At 44.7% G+C, this 19,173-nt stretch overlaps 1 protein-coding gene across 1 annotated transcript in view; it reads right to left on the bottom strand.

Annotated features, from left to right (window-relative positions):
* ACOXL (acyl-CoA oxidase like) overlaps nt 1-19,173 on the bottom strand; it is a 270,737-nt gene that overhangs the window by 25,907 nt on the left and 225,657 nt on the right. Inside the window, 1 exon segment of the mRNA XM_053924460.1 lies at nt 15,207-15,280. Coding sequence (XP_053780435.1) covers nt 15,207-15,280 — 74 coding nt within the window.

Genomic DNA, 19,173 nt, shown 5'->3' with positions numbered 1-19,173 from the left:
TTTGTTCCCTCAAGGAAGTTGTTCAGATCAGACCTTCCTTCCAAATGGCCTGCAATGTTAATTAATTTTTTTTAAGTCCAGCCTGCTCAATATTTTTTGAGGCTTAAAAGCCTCACTTCTCAAGCAAGGTGACAGATATGGCAGCTGGATCTTTCTGGTAGCTCAGAGTGCCCTGGGAGAAGAGGGTGAGGATGAGGGGACCTTTGTGTTCTGAGTGTTTGGACACTGAGGCGTCCACCCCACGTTCTGTGGCAGAGGAACCAGCTTCTCTCCATGGGGGCTGAGAATCACAGTGAAGTGATGGTGGACCTTATGCTGGTGTCATGGTGAATCAAACGTGGAGGGCACGGCAGGGGGCAGAGACAGGAGATGGACAGCCAGACCCAAGGTGTATCCTGTTTTATGCCTCATTAGAAAAGTCTAAACATACCGATATTCAAATATCAGGATATAAAACGTGCAGAAAATTCATCTGCAGAAAACGAAAACTGAACAAGTCAAATGGAGACAGAAGGGAAAGCTGGAGAAGGTAACTGTGAGACACCTTTTATTAACCTGCTGAATGCAGCTGTGCAGTGAGGAGACCAGAACTCAGCTGCTTCTGAAAGCTGAGGCTATACTGACAGGGAAATGCTTTCCCTGCTATTTGGGGCCTGCACTTGGCTGCAGAACCCAAGCTTTCCTGTGATGGCCATACTCTGGCAACCCCCAATCTTGTAGTGAGGCAGGGCAGTGGCCCTACCATGCCCTCTGGGAGGGGGACGCTCAGGGAGCACAGCTTTGCAAGAAGACGAGGTTATTCCTTCCTTACACAATACACTATGTAGACTGGCTCTGAACCATTCCTTTACTTTATGCAGACAGGTTAGGCAACCTGTGGGGATGCTTTCTGCTAGGTGCTTCTCTCTGACTTATTTTAACCCAGAATTGATCCTAACTTCCTTCCACTCCCAATTTCCTATCTGTCCTTAGCTTTGCAACCATCACCAACACCCATCTCCAGAACTTTCTTCATCTTGCAAAACTGAAACTCTACCCATTAAGTGACTCCTCATTCTCCCCTCCTCCAGGTCCCTGGTACCCTCTGTTCTACTTTCTATCTATGTGAATTTGACTATTCTAGGTACTTCATATAGTGGATTCATATAGTATTTGCCCTTATTTCTGGAAAAAAATGGTATTTGAAAGGGATAGCACTGAATCTATAGATTGCTTTAGGCAATATTGACATCTTAAAATTATTATTTTTTTATTCCATGAAAACAGATTTTTTCATTTATTTGTCCCTTTTAATTTCTTTTCAGCAACATTGTATAGTTTTCAGTGTACAAGTCTTCCACCTCCTTTGTTAAGTGTATTCCTAAGTATTCTATTATTATGGTTTTTGATGCTATTATAAATGGAATTGTTTTCTTAAATTCCTTTTAGTATTGTTCATTGTTAGTGTTTAGAGTTGCAACTGATTTCTGCAGGTTGATATTTGTATCCTGTAACTTGGCTGAATTGGTTTATTAGTTCTTACCCTGTGTGTGTGTGTGTGTATGTGTGTGTGTGATCTTTAGAGTATTCTATGTCAGGTCATATCTGAGAAGAGAGATCATTTTACTTCTCTCCAATTTGGATGCTTTTTTTTTCTTGTATTATTGCTATGGCTAAAACTTCTAATACCATGTTGAACAGAAGTGGTGAAAGAGAGCATCCTTGTGTTGTTTCAGATAAAAGAAGACCTTCAGTCTTTCACCAGTGAGTATGATATTAGTTGTGGACTTCTCATACATGACATTTATTATATTGATGTGATTTTCTTCTATTCCTACTTTGCTGAGTGTTTTCTTTTACCATAAAATGGTGCTGACTTTTGTCAAATGCTTTTTCTGTATCAGTTGAGATGATCATGTGTATTTTTCCCCTCTGTTCTGTTAACGTGGTGTATTACATTGATCAACTTTTGTTTGTTGAACTATCCTTGCATTACAGCAGAAAATCCTACTTAGTCATGGTGTATAATCCTTTTAATATGCTGCTGAATTGAGCTTTGATAGTATTTTGTTAAGGAGTAGCATTTTGTAGTTTTAAGCATACAAGTTATACATATGTTTTGTTAGAAGTATAACTAAGCATTTCTTATTTGGGGGGAAATCATACAGGGTATTAATTAAAAAATTTTTTTTTCTGTTCAGGTATTCATTGTTACTATATAGAAATTCGATCAATTTTTTGTATGTTGACCATATATCCTGTGACCTTGCTGTACTCATTTCTTAGTTCTAGGAATGATTTTTGTTTGTTAGTTTGATGTTTGTTTTGTAGATTCCTTGAGATTTTCTAAATAGATAATCATGCCATCTATAAATAGGGATTGTCTTATTTCTTCCTTTCTGATCTGAAAAGATATGTCTTTTATTTTCATTTCTTGCCTGATTGTAGTGTGTAGAACTTATACCATTGTGTTGCATGAGAATGGTGTGAACAATATTCCTGCCTTATTTCTGCTATTACGGGGAAACCATTCATTCCTTCGCCACTGTGTATATTATCTATAGGATTTTTGTGGATGCTCATTATCAAATTGAGGAAATTCCACTCTCATCCTATTTGTCTTGTTACACAAACCGGTGTAAATTTTGTCAAATGCTTTTTCTGTACCAATTGATATAATCTTGTGCTTTTTAAATGTCGGGTGCATAAATGTTTACATCCTCTTGTTGGACTGCTCCCTTTATCATCAGGTAGTGTCCTTCCTTGTCTCTTGTTATAGCCTTTGATTTAAAGTCTATTTTATCTAAGTACCACTCCTCCAGTTTTTTTAAAGTTTCCATTTGCATGAAGTATCTTTTTCCATCCTTTTACTTTTAGTTTGTGTGCATCATTCGTTCTGAGGTGGGTCTCTTAGAGACAGTGTATATACAGATCTCGTTTTCTTATTCATTTAGTTGCCCTATGTCGTTCGATTGGAGCACCTGAGCCATTTACATTTAAAGTGACTATTGATAGGTACATATTTATAGCCACTTTATTCTTTTAACTATGTTACTCTGTTTTCTCCTCTTCCTCCTCCTCCTCCTTCTTAAAAAGGCCCTTTAACATTTTTTGTAATACTGGTTTGGTGGTAAAGCTTCCCATTAGCTTTTTCTTCTCTGGGAAGTTCTTTTTTTCTCCTTCAATTTTAAACGATAGCCTTGCTGGGTAAAATAGTGTTGGTTGTAGGTCCTTGGTTTTCATCACTTTTAATTTTCATGCCAATCCCTTCTGGCCTGCAAAATTTCTGTTGAGAAATTGGTTGATAGTCTTATGGGAGTGCCCTTGTGGGTAACTGTCTTTCTCTTGCTGCTTTTAAGATTCTCTCTTGTCTTTAACCTTTTGTAGTTTAATTATGATATGTCTTGGTGTGGGCCTCTTTGGGTTCATCTTGTTTGGGATTTTCTGTTCTTCCTCAACTTGTGTGTTTTTTCCTTCACCAGGTTAGGGGGGTTTTCAGTCATTATTTCTTCAAATACATTCTCACTCCCTTGCTCTCCCTCTTCTCCTATTGGTACCCCTATGATACAGATGTTAGTACATTTCATCTGGTCCCAAAGGTCTGTTAAACTCTCTTCATTTTAATTTTTTTTTGTTTTTGCTTCTCTGAGCAAGTGTTTTCTGCCACCTTGTCTTCTAAATTGCTGATTTGATCCTCTGTTTCATCCAACCTACTCTTCATTCCTTCCAGTATATTCTTCATTTTAGATATAATATGTATTCTTCATTTGTTTTTTTTATGATTTCTATGTTCTTTTCACACTATTGTAGTTCTCATGAAGTTCCTTAAGCATTCTTATAACCATTTTTTTTGTACTCTGCATCTGATAAATTGCTAGTCTCAATTTCATTTAGCTCTTTTTCCAGAGATATCTCCTGTGTTTTCATTTGGGCCATGTTTCTTTGTCTCCCAATTTTGGCTGGCTCTTTGTGTTTGTTTCTATGTATTGGGTAGATCTGCTATGACTCCCAGTCTTAGTAAGGTAGCCTTATGCAGGAGGTGTCCTGTGGGACTCAGTGGCGTAGTGTCCTTGATCACCTAAGCTGAGTTGGTCTAAGAATGTCCCCTGTGTGGGTCATGTGGGTCCTCCTATTGTAATTGAGCCTTGGTTGCTATTGGCCCATTCATGCATGGGGTCAACCACATGCTGACTTTGAGGATCAACCTTGACCACAGTGTATGAACTTCTGTGCAGGTGCTATCCATACAGTGTGGAATTTTCCTCAGAAGGGTCTGGTGCCTGACAAGATCTCCCTTTGGATATGCCACTTATGAAGCTAATTGGATCCTGTTCTGATGTTGTCTGAAGCTGGTCTCTGGGTGTGTTGGTTCTGGGGACTCTTGGGAGGGACCCTGGTGCAGACCAAAGTTAGTCACTGCTTGTAATTTGCCCTGGACAATCTGTTTGGAGTTATAGGGCGATCTACTGTCTGGGGCTGCTCCTGCTGAGCCTGGGCATATGTGGGAAGGGACAAGCTGTGCACCAGAGCTGGCTTTTACTAGGACTGGGCCTGGAGGCAGGTCAGCAAAGTTCTCAAGGAACCTCAAGATCTGCCTCTGCCTGCCTCCACCTGCCAGCTGCCTGTTAAGCTCAGTCACTGAAAGAGCCTCTGGAGGTACTTGAGTTGCATGAGGTAGGTTTTCAGGGAGTCACCAGGTAGGGGCAAGTGTTGTTAACTAGATCAATACAGCTTCAAACTCAGTGCCAGTGTTAAGTCTGAGTCTACTCAGCAAATGTCCCAGCATACATGAAGTCTGATTGCCATCTTCTGGGTGCCCACACACTTCTGTGGTATGGTGAGGTCCCAGGGAGTTGTCAGGGTGAGGCCAGTAGAGTTTGTCAGGCCCCAACAGACCAAGATTTGGCTGTGTGGAGAGAGAGCTCTGCATTGGTCAGGAGTGGGAGGGAAAAATGTCACTCGTCCTAGAGCCACACAATTCAGCCTGTCCCAGATTCTTCCCAGAGTCTAATCTCAGCATGATGGGGCCATGGGCAATTGAGAGGGTGGGGCTAGTGGATATCCCATGAGGGGTCAGTGCTGGTTAGGCTTTGGGGAGGGTGGGGGGAGTGGTCCCTGCCCCAGGGCTACATGACTCAGTCTGTTCTAGATCCTGCCCAGACCTCAGCAGGATGGAGCATCCAAGAGCCTGGAGAAAAGGGTTAGGGGATCTTCCATGGTGGGAGCACCAGTTAGGTTCATGGGAAAGAGGGAGGAGGAGCTCCCACCACACAACCGTACAACTCAGTCATTGACACCCCAAGTCTGCCCAGACCTCTACACCCTGGCCCAGGCAGCTGACTCCTCCACAGGGTGCAAGCTCTGCAGGGTGGGGCAACAAGGAGCCCAGAGGGTGGGGGTATTACATTCCCTCAGGCTGTTGCCATAAAGAGGAGAGTGTCCCACCCAAGAAAGACGGTATCTGTGATATAGGAGAAGAACTCAGCTCAGGTATCCTGGCAGCTGTCCCTTCAACTTTGTCCCCAAAGCCAGAAACCTCAATCTCTCCTCACATGACTATAGTCTGCTCTGCTCTCCCTCTGCCAGCATTCAGGGTGAACAGCTACAAATGAGATTTTGTGCATTGGCCCTGTAAAAGGACTCTTGTGTCCCTAGCAGACTCCTGTCTCTCCCTAGTGGACAGAAACCCTGCTGCTTTTCAAGCCAGATAATTATGCAGGCACCTCTTCCTGGCTCTGGTGCTCTAGGCTGGAGAGCCTGGCTAAGGTTGAGACCTCACACTCTTCAGGGAGAACCTTTGCCATTGAGATATCCCTCTGGAACCTCAGCCACAGCATGTGGGATTGGGGCCAGCCTTTTTTGCGTCTCTATCCTTCCTACCAGTCTCAATGTGGCTTCTTCTGTAAATCCTTGGTTATAAGACTTCTCTTCAGCTAGTCTTCAGTTGGTTATTCAGAGTGATTGTTCTATATTTTAGTTTTAATTCCAGTTTGGTCCTGGGAGGAGGTGTATGGAACATCTACCTACTCCACTGCCATCTCCTGTCTCTTAAAAATGCCTAATACCAATATTTCCCAAAGTGTGATTAGTGAAACCATAGTCTTTCCAGATACCTGGGGGAAAAAGTATTTTGTTGTTAAGCACTGGAAAACTATTTTCTCTTTCCTACAGAATTTTAAAATTACAAGTTCAATTTCATTAGTGGTTCTATATCTATTTAAATTACATATTTCCTATTGAGTAGGGTAATTTGTGTTTCTGAGGAATTGGTCCATTTCATGTGAGCTGCCAAATTTGTGTGTAGAATGTTCTTAGTATTTCCTTATTATCATTTTGATGTCTACAGGGTGCATACTGATGTCATCTGTTTCATTCCTAATATTAGTAATTTGTGTCTTTGTTAGTCTTGTTAGAGGGTTATCAATTTTATTGATCTTTCCAAAGATCCAACTCTTTGCTTCATTGTTTTTCTCTATTTTTTTTGTTTGCAATTGTATTGATCTTTGCTCTTGTCTCTATTATTTCCTTCTTTTTGGTTTCTTCGGGTTTATATGCTCTTCATTTTTTTTTTAGCTCTTGAGGTGGTAGCTTTGGTTATTGATTTAAGACTTTTCCCCCTTTTCAGGTGAGCTATAAATTCTCTCAGTGCTGTTTTAGCTCCGTTCCATGCGTTTGACATATTGCATTTTCATTTTCATCTAGTTCAATGTATTTTTAAATTTCTTTTGAAACTTTAGAAATTTTTGAGATTTTCTTTATGTTCCAAGTTATGCTATATCTTTGTATATGTTCTGTGAGCACTTGAAAATAATGTAGTCTTGTATTGGTTGAAATGTCTTCTATCTGTCTATTAAATCCTGTTTGTCGATGGGGTTGAGTGTTTCTACATATTCCGATTTTCTGTCTAATTGTTTTATCTTTGTTGCAAGAGGGGTGTTGATCTCCAACTATTTGTTTTTGCTTTTATTTTCAGTTCTATCAGTTTCTGCTTCTGATATTTGCTGTGTACATATTTAACAATGCTATATCTCCTTGGTGAATTGACCTTTTTATCATTATGTAAAGTCTCCCTCCACCCCTGGTAATTTTCTTTGCTCTGATGTCTATTTTATCTGATGTTAGTATAGCCACTTTTGCTTTCTTTTGATTGAAATTTGCAGAATAATTTTTTCTAGGTATTACTAGAACAACTAATGAAAAAAAGTATTCAGAGAGACACACCTCAAAATGCTACAGATAAAAATGACATTGTAAAAAATTCTCAAGTAGTTCACAGTAAGGCAAGAAAAACAGAAATGAAAAACAGGGAACAGAAAACAATATTAAAATGGCAGTTTTAAGTCTAAGTATATCAATAATTATATTGTTTATGTTCTAAATGCAACAACTAAAGCAAGATTGGATTAAAAAACATGAACCAGTTATACGCTGTCTACAAAACCATATACACATAGATTAAAGTAAAAGAATGGAAAAACATTTTCAGTTTTCAATCTGGGCACAGGTGTGGTTGGTCACGGGCAGGGGAGCTTCCTGAACGTGAGTGCTGAGCTCTGCTGCCTCGATTGGGCCCATTGAACATGGCTTCCCACACGACTTCAATGCTCACATCCCTTTCGCTGTGTGCCGGGAAATCTGTTATCCCTCAGCCACTTGGTGATTTTGGCCATTTCTGTGGCCTGGATTCATGTCACTGAAACCCCCTGATAGAATGTCCCCAATTCTAGGTAAGTCACTCAAGAAAAGTCTCCTGGGCACGTTAGCATCTTGAAAGCCAGGCCCTGCTCTCTTCTCCGACTAACTTCAGTCCCCTTAGGGTCAAATTTTGCTGTTTCTCACAGGTGGCTTTCACCAAATCCTTCTGATTTTCTTATTTGTCTCAAGTAACTTCCTCACCTGCCCACCACCCTGTCTTCTAGGACAGCCTGAAGTGAAATCTGCCCCCTACAGCTGTGCGTGGAGGAAATGGGGGCAGAGTGTTCAGGAGGGGATGCACTCCACGTGTCCTCTGCCAGGTTGCAGGGCCAGGGACACAGAGCGTGTGCTGTCCGTGCTCAGGGAAGCTCACTGCTTTTCCGAACACCGGTATTTCTGTTCCCCTGCTAGTTCTTCACCTAGTTATTCATTCCAACGCTGATAAAGAAGTGTCAACAGCAAAGTGTGTGTAATGGTCTCATGTATGCTGTCATCCATCCTTGTAATTGTTTGTTCCTCTTAGGTGACCAGGCACAGGTGGTGCTTGCACCTGACGACATTTGGCCTGGAAAGACGCTGCTCCAGTTCCCCTGGCAGGAGAGCTTTCTGAAGGAGATGGATGAAGTGCGGGCTCAGCAGAGCAGAAATCCCCATGCCTTTCTATTCTTAATTCCCCACCACCCCTCTCACTCTCTGTCCCTGGCTTCTGGCCTAGACACCATGCTTTCAAAACAATTCTAGAGCAACTATTAGCTAACAATGGCTTCTGCTGGGTTCCTTCTTAGAGATTTTGACATTAACCTCTAGATCAGGGAAGTCTTCCATGCTAAAAGAAGGAATATTGAACCCGATAACTTCAAGATGGCTGGGGAAGTATCACAGCACAACAAGAATGGGAGCTCCTGGGCACCTCCTCCCATGGAGAGGCAGCTGTCTGGGTCCCTGCATTGGCAGCCAGTTCTCAAGGCATGCATCAGTGCACCTGAAACACTCTATAAATGGAAACTTCAGAACACAGCTTCTCACACTGACCCCACCAGTAAGCACAGTGGAGCCCACAGAAATTTTAATTCTTAATTTCCTGCAGAGACAAGAGACTTAGTTCAAATGCTACCTCCTCGGCAAGGCTGCTCTAAACCCATGCTGAGTTGGACACCCCAGAAGAGTGCTCTGTTAGCAACCGACCTTCCCTCCCTCCTAGCACTTAGCCCTTTCTGATGTGCTTACTTATTGGGGTACAATGAAGTACCTGTTTTACCTATTATTTGGGAAGCTACCTGTAGGTAAGGGTCAGGTGTTATTGATATTAGTACCCTGGTGCCTAGCACAGTACCTGGCATATAGTAAGTACTCTTCAATGTTTCTGAAGAGGCACTGTGGCAGATATGTAAAGACACCAAAACAACTCTTCTGTTGACTTATGATGGAGCCTGAAATTCTACCATTAGATATTTATTCCTTTGACTTAAAAAGTTAGTCCTATGCACCCAAGATTCCTTTCCAAAATAAAAGTTTCATTGGAAGGGATAACTGTCACTGAAATTTTGGAGGACTGGTTTGAGATGACCCCGCAGAACCCTGACACACGTGGAACTTGTGAGGAATGAAGAGAGGGAGGATCCAGGGTCTCAATGGCACAGAGATACAGGTATAAGAGAAAAATATTTATTATTAAAAGACTGGGTCTGAAACTTGATTTATATGCCACTTGTACCTCTTTTCCCTTATTAAGTGAAAAAAAAAGAAGAAACACAGTCTTTAAGTGAGCCAGGTACTAGAAAAATATTTCCTGGCACATAATAAGTATTCAGTAAACATTTATGAAATGACTTATCTCAGGAACATTGTCAGCCATGCGCTCACTTCTCTCCATGTGGCTCTAGCTTGCAAGGAGCCAAGTAGGTAACCAGAAAAGAACATCATGGACCCTACCATCTTTCACAATCTGGGCCAACGGAATCCACAACAGGAGTGACACTATTCATCCTGCACTGGGTTCGGAAATACAGTCAAACCCCAAGTGAGCACCCTCTTCTTCTGTGTGGGAGGCTGATCCCATGACCAGACCCACATGGCTGGGTGGTGGCTGCGGGCATGTGTGGTGCACACACAGGATATCAGCTCCTGCCTGTTGCTCAGGGGCCCAGGATAAGCTCAAAGGCAAGGCAAGGGGCCACATGGGCATGGTGGGTATGAAAGAGACACTTGCAGAAAGGGGACATGACAGATCACAGTCCTCCTTGAACTTGACAGGAGGTGCTTATAACTAAGTATTGGCTGCTAGCTTTGGTGCTTAAACTAGCTACCACCTACACAGGTCGAGAAAAAGAAGAAAGAGCAGTTAGAATGCAGGAAAGAGGGAAAAACCCCACCTCGCCCACTTGACGAGCTCAAACTGCCACTGCCAGCCGCTCACGAGGCAGGGACAGTCCCCTGCAATGCCCTGCTTTGGAGCCGGGTTGTGTGGCGAGCACAGATCAGACTGAAGGAGCTGAGGCCTCCATTAAAGCACAAAAGCAGGGAAGACCCTGCAAGGGTATGCGGGCCCCTTCTGAAACAGAACAGCGCTCCCGGGGCCCAGCTATGTGGTGGGAATGGGCGCTGAGCAGGACTGTGGGAGCAGTGGAGAAGTCTTTGTGACAATGACAGTTTAAGGGACACTAGACAACTAGCCTGTGGGGTTTTTCTAAGGGGTGATGAATCAGTGAAGCGGTCATGTGAGAAATTCTCTTTCTCCTCAAACTCAACCATTCCCATGGAGGGTAAAGCCGGGTTTTTTCTTGTGGAAACCCTCATTCAAAAAGGCCAGGATTCCACTTGGCTGGGAGAAGATGCCTGCTTCTGGGAAGAGGCATCTCTTGTGTTTTGTAAACTTGGAAGACTGAGGGGCTGTGTCACATTGTTCACTGAGGGCTCTTGGTTTCAAGAGGGACTCAAGTGTGTCCGATTCCCTAGAATATCACTAGACAGAGAAAGGGCTTGATCTGGCCAAACTAGAGGTAAGGGGACCTGGGAGAGCGTGGCCGGGCACCCCGCCATGCCCATCTGCCCAGAATCCCCCATGCTGGGGGCAGCATTACACGTGGCAGCACTCCAGCCCTGATCACTCATTATCGGAGACCTCGTGGGGAACGTCTACAGCACCCCTCCACCTGGGCCTCGTCACCTGGCCATTCTGGCCGCCACTCTGATGGGCCCTGCACGGGCCAGCTGTCAGACAGCAGACACCAGAACTGCTCTGCGTGTGTCCTCCAACTATGCCCCAGACAGCCGCCCTTGTGCCAGCATTCCACTAGAACGCACCGGAATCCCATCACCCCTGCCGCAGGCACCACCCTGCCAAGGTCAGAGGTTTGGGGGGCAGAGATTCAAGATGGTGCTACTTGTTTTGATATAGGCAGCTTGGTTCTTGATACTGTTTCTGTAGTAGAAGGGCTACGATACCGGGTCCTACCACATGGGGTCTCCAGCCAGAGGCTTCAGGCCGTACTGAGACGGCAGCGCGGGGAATGTTCTGGGTACTCACTCAGTGTCATTGGAGTGCAAAAGCCTAGCTCTGAGCCAACCCTGGTTTCTCTGTCCTGCCCCAGTTCAAACAGATCAGCCAAAGCTCCTTCAACTAGCTCTTGTCTCCTGTCCAGGGAGCAGCCTTCATCAGGAAGGGTCACCTCCCCATCCCAAACCTCCTGCTTGCATTTCTAAGGGAGGTGGGAAGCCCAGCCGGTGTTGGCCTCAGAAAAGTTCTTCCCCAGAAGCACCCTTGCGGGGGCTGTGGTCCACATAAGCTGGACATGGTGGCTGTCAGGTGTGTGAAAAACTCCCTGAGGATCAAAGAAGGACGTTGATCAATTCTATTTGATTTGGAAAATGATTGTTCAGCTGTAGACTGGCACTGAGAGACCAGTCTTTCTGACAATTTCCCTCCCATAGTTTTAAAGATGAGACAGTTCCGGGGGAAGAGGGGGCATCTGGGCCAAGCACTGGAGCCTGGCAGGCAAGGCAGAGCCATTTAACTGGGTGAGGGGTTTTGGACTTGACTCAAAACTAGACTAACCAAACGGCCTGGTTTGCCGACAGTCTTGGTTTATGGCCATTATCTAAGCTTCATTTTTAGTTGTGTCCCCTTTCACTCTCAAAAGAGTCCATGTTTGGTTACTAATTTGCAATCACCCTGTTGCACAGGACAGTCGTGATGGCTAGGAGCTAATGCAGAGAGAGGCACCTAGGACGTGGGGCTTCAGGAATGTTAATCTGGAGAAGGAGACAGGTGGCAGTGAGGGACAAGTTGGTTCACTTTCAAGCATGTTTAGGTTGCTGGCTCTGTCCAGGCACAGACTGCAGAAGTGGATACCGGAAGGAGCTTTGGAGTAATCTACTTCACTTCTTATGCCAAGAGGGGACACCGGGCCAAAACAGAGAACCGTGACCTGGTGCCTAAGGCCGCACATGGCTCCTGCAGAGGAAGGTCAGGAGCTGCCCCTGGGGAGTCAAGCCCAGATGCTCTGTTCTGGGACCGAGGAAAAGGGATGACTGTGAAAGACACTGTGAAGGATGGATAGAAGACGTGGACCTGCAATGGCAGCCCCAGGACAAGGGGCAGTCCCATAGCTCTGTGTCTGATGAGGAAGGACAGAGGCAGCGGGAGGGGGCTGAGACCTGCTGAGCTTGGCTGGATGTGAGACCGGAGCTTAGAGCTGGAGTCACGACAGAGTGGTGTGGAGCCAAGTGGATTCTGCAGGGTTGTGACAGGAAAGGACCCAAGAGATTCACTGAGAATTTAACTATGAACAAGTGAAGGAACAGGGAAGTGTGGAGATGAGAAGTAAATGGGGTCAAATAAGTAATTTGTAAAATCTGAATCTTCTGTATGGTTCAAATAGTAGCGGGCTCTCACTGGAAGGCAAACGCTGAGGACAGTAGTTTCGCCCCTCAGCACCTCTTTCCTAGACCCTTCACAGGGCTGCAGGCGGGAGAGTCCGGAGTTGGTAACAGCCTTGACCTCTACGTGGAGATGGGTAAACTAAGTCATGGAGAGGTGAGCTCTCTCCTGTCCGCGGCATCACTGCAACCAGGTGTAATTGACAGTGAGCCGAGAGGAACTCCATGAGCTGGCAGCCACAACAGTGCACCTGTGGTTTCATCACTGTCTTACCACCTGTATGGCCCTAGTGTGGCGGGGAGTGGGTGCATATGGTTACCTGGGTGGAGGTCCCAGGAAGAAACCAGCCTGAGGGTCCAGAGACCCTCTGGTCCCAGCTCCCCGGCCCACCAACTCGAGGTGTGATGATACAGTCACTTCTCTCCCTCCCTGCTCTCCCTGGTCACCAGATGAGGCTCCTACTTCTGCCATCTCCAAAGTCTCAGACTGTGAGTGTGGTTTTCCAGGGGTATCTGACCTCGACTCAACAGGAGGCACAGCTTCATGTTCACCTTTTGCAATTTCTCTGCAGACCATATAGAGCGTACCCTCATAGGTCAGAACGAAAGCCTGTCCTCAGGCCTCAATTACCTCTGACAATGTAAGGATCAACAGTTTGCTTGCAAAATACCATTTTCGAAAACATCATATTTGATCCAGATCAGCATTGTTTGCCTGCAAGCACTTTCACCCAATGAGGCACCAATTTAAATGTGCTTGCAGGCGATCTGCAAAGTGAATAGCTCACCTGAGTAAGCACGCATACAACTGCAGGCTGATTGTAGCCCCAGTGCTCTCCTGACACCCCGAACACGTTCTCCCACATAACAGCTACAGGAATCCGCACACCACTGTCACACTCACACGGCACTCTCCAACATATGACATTAAAAGCCTCGATCTCCTGAAAAAAAAGAAATCACAAAATAGTTTCAGTATCTGTGAACCGCGCACACATTTTTGCTCAGTGAAACTGCTTTGATGATGCCTGTTCAAATATCTGCAAATATTGAGAAAACACCCACAGACACTTTCCTCGTTTGCCACAGTCTCACAGTCTGCAGAAACCAACACAGGGAGCACGAACACTGATTGTCACTGCAGACAAGCACATTCCAGATGGTTACACGCAAGCCTGGAGGTCTGGTCCCCCAACACCAGCCCCCACTCTGCCCTTTCTACCCAACATGGCCCCTGAGACGCCCGTGCACCCTCCCTGCGGGCTCCCAGCCGTCCAAGCAGCACACAGGTCAGCACCCACAAGCACAGTGAAGACAGGAAAATGGGGGAGAGACAGGCAGCAGGAGAAGGACAAGAGAGAAGCAAGAAAGGGCAGATGGCAGGAGACAATGCTGGACAGAACAGGAAGAAGGACGCCACAGGCTCTGTGTCCCTGTCACCCTGAATACTGACAGGGCAATGAGGTGAGTGTCCGGGGCTCAACTGCTGCTTCAAAGCCTCTGAAATAATGCTGTATCTGGCTAAGAGATCCTGGGGAACCAGAGCTAAGTGTAGAAACTCTCAAAATACCAAGAGGAGCTTATGTGCCTCGATTTATGCCATTCAAAGTTGGTGTCTTATACCAGGTCTCCCAGATGAACCCAACAGATTTGGTATCAGCACTTCTGTATTATAAGATTAACATCACTGAAAGCAAGAAAAAAAAAAAAAAAGACAGACCAGAAATATCACATCTTAGGCAAATGAGCTGAAAATCCCTTAGAGTAACACCCTATTTTTTCCACTCATTTCTAAAGTCAGAGGACACCTGGCATGGTGTTTAGGTAAAGAAACGGAATTCCTGGTACACATGGTTTCCTGAGGGCACAGGAAATAAAGTGACCATGGAAATGTATGTGGTCAAGCTAAGCACAGTTTCTAGGTAAAAACAGGAGTCTTAGCCATGAGTGGAAAGCACTTGTGTGCCTTTGTGATTTGTTGGGAGGCACTGTTTTCTGCCTCAAAGACAAAGTTTAACTTACATGCATGTTGGTTGCTGGCCAGGTTTCCGACACTTTGGCTCACCTGTATGCTTAGCCGAAATATAGGTTACATCCCACCTGTGCTTCTTGGTCATTCAGAAGGAAATAAAACCAGTGTTACCAAGAGAAAAAGAAGTCTGTCTTCCACTCGGAGTCAAGGAGTCTGTGACCTAAGATGCCCTTTCCGGTGGTGAATATGTACAGGCTCATTTGTGCAGCATTCCCCACTGTGACGAAAAGTGAGGCTGTGTCAGACACTGAATGTATGGAATCCTTTGTCTTAATTAACAAGTACAGTAAGAGTCATGGAATTTGGCCAAGCCTCATAAATCTGCTGAAAGAATCAAGACTCTGTCAAAGAAGCTTAACTAGAACCAACTGAGCCCTCTGGAGAATTAATAGATTCCCCGCGAGTGGCTGACACCCACTCTCCTGTCACTTTTAGGAGCTCCACAGACACGGTTGTGCTCATTAACCAGCACCGCTCCTACCCGCCGATGACAAGTTTATCCCCGCCGAGCACAAAATTCAGAGATGATAAATTTACTCCTGCTTATAAAAATGAAGCTCTCCTCAGGGCAGTAAAAATGCTACGGCCTTTAAGGAAATCAAGACATCATGTGATAACCTACCTTCGTTAACAGAGTCTGGTCCTGTTGGTCAGGACAATGCTTCACTGCCAGGGAGAGCTGCTCTAAAGTAACGGGAAGGAAGAAAATAGAGAGGGTGAGAGGCCACCCTTCAGCTCTGAGCACCTCTGCTGTTGAAAGGAACACAGTCTTTCCTTGGTGACATGATAGAGCGCCCACCTGTCCCCTGACTGGGCCAGGGCCAGCGCACAATGGCTTCTCCACCGTATCAGCATGGGGGCATTATCGTCAGCTGAGCTCCATCCTAAACTCCTGGAAAGTCCTGGGTTCAGCCACCATATGTCCCATGCTGTCCCCCAAAGGCCACACAATATCCCCATTTCCTACCAACTCCACCTAGAGGACTGCACCTGCCTTTGTAAACCCAGCAGTGCTCAATTTCCTGGCTCAGTCTTTGACCACAATTCCCACGGCTTTAAGTCTTCTCTTGGTGTACGGCCCCCCGTGTTGACTCAAACAAACTCTCATTCCCCAAATATTTAGGTCACATTTCCCCAGCCATCCTTCTAGGATGGCGAAGACAAACTCAGGAAAGCTTGCAAAAATTGTATGTTAACAATCCACCTAAACTGGCCATGAAAGCTCTAACAATATTAACCTAGATAATTCATACACATTTATATTCCCCTCCTTCATATAAGCGACCCATTCTCATCAAAGGCCACTCATGTGAGCACTCCTTTTTATTTTGGTCTAAATAAGCAGACCACGGGCTGCCTTCCTTCCATACTGTCTTGACTGTATTGTTTCACTCAAAAATGCTCCCATGTGTCCCTGCCACCCTCAGATTTAAGTCCACTTCTTTTGACAGGCACTAAGGTTTTAACATAGTCGACCCATATAGACGAGCCTCGTATTTCCAGACTCAAAGCTGCTGTTCACTCTTCACCTGTCATAACCTTTCACTGCTGTCTGCCGAGCGCAGCCCTACCTCTCATCTTTGGACACAGAAAAGCTGTCTGCTCCCTGGAACCCGGCAGACCTGCCCATCCAATCACTCAAAGCCATTAACTGCCCAAGGTCCAGCCCAATTCCACAGGGCCCACGAAGGCAGGCAGAGCTAGACCCAGCCTCACTCACAACGGAGGGATACTCTCAGTCCACTGTTCTGACCCCAGGAATGTCTGGATGTCATGTTTACAAATGCAGATATTTTAATGAGAAGTGTGTCAGCAGCAATGAATTTTCATTCATTAAGCATTGTCTGGGTCATTTTTTATGTATTGCCTACAAAATACAACTCTTTAGACAGTTTTCATCTATGACTAAATTACGCTGCTGAGTCTTAACTGTATCTTGTGCTGAGTATTTCATCCAAGTCTAAGATTTTCCTCTTTTAAAAAAAATATTTTATTTATTATCTTTAGAGAGATAGAAAGGGAGGGGGAAGAGAGGGAGAGAAACATTGATGTGCCAGAGAAACATCGAGATCTGGTGCCTCTTACATGCTCCCAAATGGGGACCTGGCCCACAACCCAGGAATGTGTCCAGACCGGGAATTGAACCTGCAACCTTTCTGTTTGTGGGAGGGCATACAACCCTCTGAGGCACACCTGTCAGGGCTAAACTTTTCTTCTTATCCAGTCAAAATGTGCTTGGGATCAACATGGCCAATGTTACATGTATATGCCCATCCAACCACCAACTGGCTAAAGCCAGTATTAATTACATAGAATCTTAAAATTTTAAACAATTAAAAACTTTAAAAAGAGGACTTCCAGCCAAGATGGAGGTGTAGGTAGACACACTTTGCCTCCTCTCACAACTAAAAGAAGGACAACAAAAAATTTAAAAACAAAAAATAACCAGAACTGCCAGAAAATCGAACTGTATGGAAGTCCGACAACCAAGGAGTTAAAGAAGAAACATTAATCCAGACAGTAGGAGGGGCCGAGACAGGCAGCCAGGGCAGAGAGGACTCATGGCAAGGCAGAGAGGGGAGGACCGAGGGGGGCGAGGCGGTGGCTGGCAGACTGGGTGGTCCCACATTTGCATGATGATAAGCCAGAAGGAACAACCACACAACCCAGGGTCCCAGCCCAGGGAAATAAAGCCTAAAAACCTCTGACTGAAAAAAAACTTTGAGGGTTGAGTCAGCAGGAGAAACTCCCAGCCTCACAGGGGAGTTTTTTGGAGAGACCCACAGGATCCTAGAATGTATACAAACCCACCCACCCGGGAATCAGCACCAGAAGGGCTAAACTTGCTTGTGGGTAGCGGAGGAAGTGACTGAAAGCCAGCTGAGGGCTGAGAAAGCGTCATTGTTCCCTCTCAGACCCCCCCCCATTTAGCACCACAACCAAGTGATGTGGGTTGCCCCACCCTGGCGAACACCTCAGGCTCCACCCCTTACTACATAACAGGCCCACTGAGACAAAAATATGGCCCAAATGAAAGAACAGATCAAAGCTCCAGAAAAAATACAACTAAGCATTGAAGAGATAGCCAGCCTATCAGATGCACAGTTCAAAACACTGGTAATCAGGAAGCTCACAGAAATGGTTGTGTACGGTCACAAAATAGAGGAAAAAGTGAAGGCTATGCAAGGCAAAATAAAGGAAAATATACAGGGAACCAACAGTATGGGAAGGAAACTGGGACTCAAATCAATGGTTTGGAGCAGAAGGAAGAAATAAACATTCAACCAGAACAGAATGAAGAAACAAGAATTCAAAAAAATGAGGAGAGGCTTAGGAACTTCCAGGACAGCTTTAAATGTTCCAACATCTGAATCATAGGTGTGCCAGAAGGAGAAGAGGAAGACCAAGAAATTGAAAACTTACTTGAAAACATAATGAAGAACTTCCCCAACCTAGCAAAAGACATAGACTTCCAGGAAGTCCAGGAAGCCCAGAGAGTCCCAAACAAGATGGACTCAAGGAGGAACACACCAAGGCACATCATAATTAATACCCAAGATTAAAGATAAGAAGTGAATCTTAAAAGCAGCAAGAGAAAAGGAGACAATTACCCAAAAAGGAGTTCCCATAAGACTATCAGCTGATTTTTCCAAAGAAACCTTACAAGCAAGAAGGGACTGGAAAGGAGTATTCCAAGTCATGAAAGGCAAGGACCTACATCCAAGATTACTCTCTCCAGGAAAGCTTTCATTTAGAATGGAAGGGCAGATAAAGTGCTTCTCAGATAAGGTCAAGTTCAAGAAGTTCATCATCACCAAGCCATTATTATATGAAATGTTAAAGAGACTTATCTACGAAAAAAAAGATGATCAAAACTATGAACAGTAAAATTAAAACAAACTCACAACTATCAACAACCAAACCTAAAAATAAAAAACAAAAACAAACTAAGCAAACAACTAGAACAGGAACAAATTCATAGAAATAGAGGTCACATGGAGGGTTATCAGTGGGGAGGGGTTGGGGAGAGAATGGGGGAAAGGTACAGGGAATAAGTAGCATAAACGGTAGGTAGAAAATAGACAAGGGGAGGTTAAGAATAGTATGGGAAATGGAGAAGCCAAAGAACTTACATGTATGACCCATGGACATGAACTAAGGTGGGGGAATGATGGTGGGAAGGAGGTACAGGGCAGAGGGGAATAAAGGGGAGAAGAAAATGAGACAACTGTAATAGCATAATCAATAAAATATATTAAAATTTTAAAAAGACTTAAGAACCAAAACACAATTCTTCACCCAAAAAAGGGGCTCAAGAAAAACTTGGAGCATGATATAAGAGCCTGGGCTCTGCTGTATGCTGCAAATGTGTTGGCCTTCACCCCCTGGGAACAAACCAGCCCTGCCTTTGGACTTTTCATGTGGCATCATTTGGTGTGACAAAATACTGAACTCTATTGTCAGAGAGAAAAATAATCTGAACATTTTTTGGATGATCTTTAGAAAGTGGCTCTTCTATTTTGTGAAGGTTTGTGCTGTGACTGGCCATGGAAATCTATTACTTGACTGCTAGATTCTCACCCTTCCCT

Source organism: Desmodus rotundus, chromosome 5 (assembly GCF_022682495.2).
Source record: "Desmodus rotundus isolate HL8 chromosome 5, HLdesRot8A.1, whole genome shotgun sequence".
In the NCBI taxonomy this organism is placed as follows: Eukaryota; Metazoa; Chordata; class Mammalia; order Chiroptera; family Phyllostomidae; genus Desmodus; species Desmodus rotundus.
This window is presented reverse-complemented; position numbering and strand designations above follow the sequence as displayed.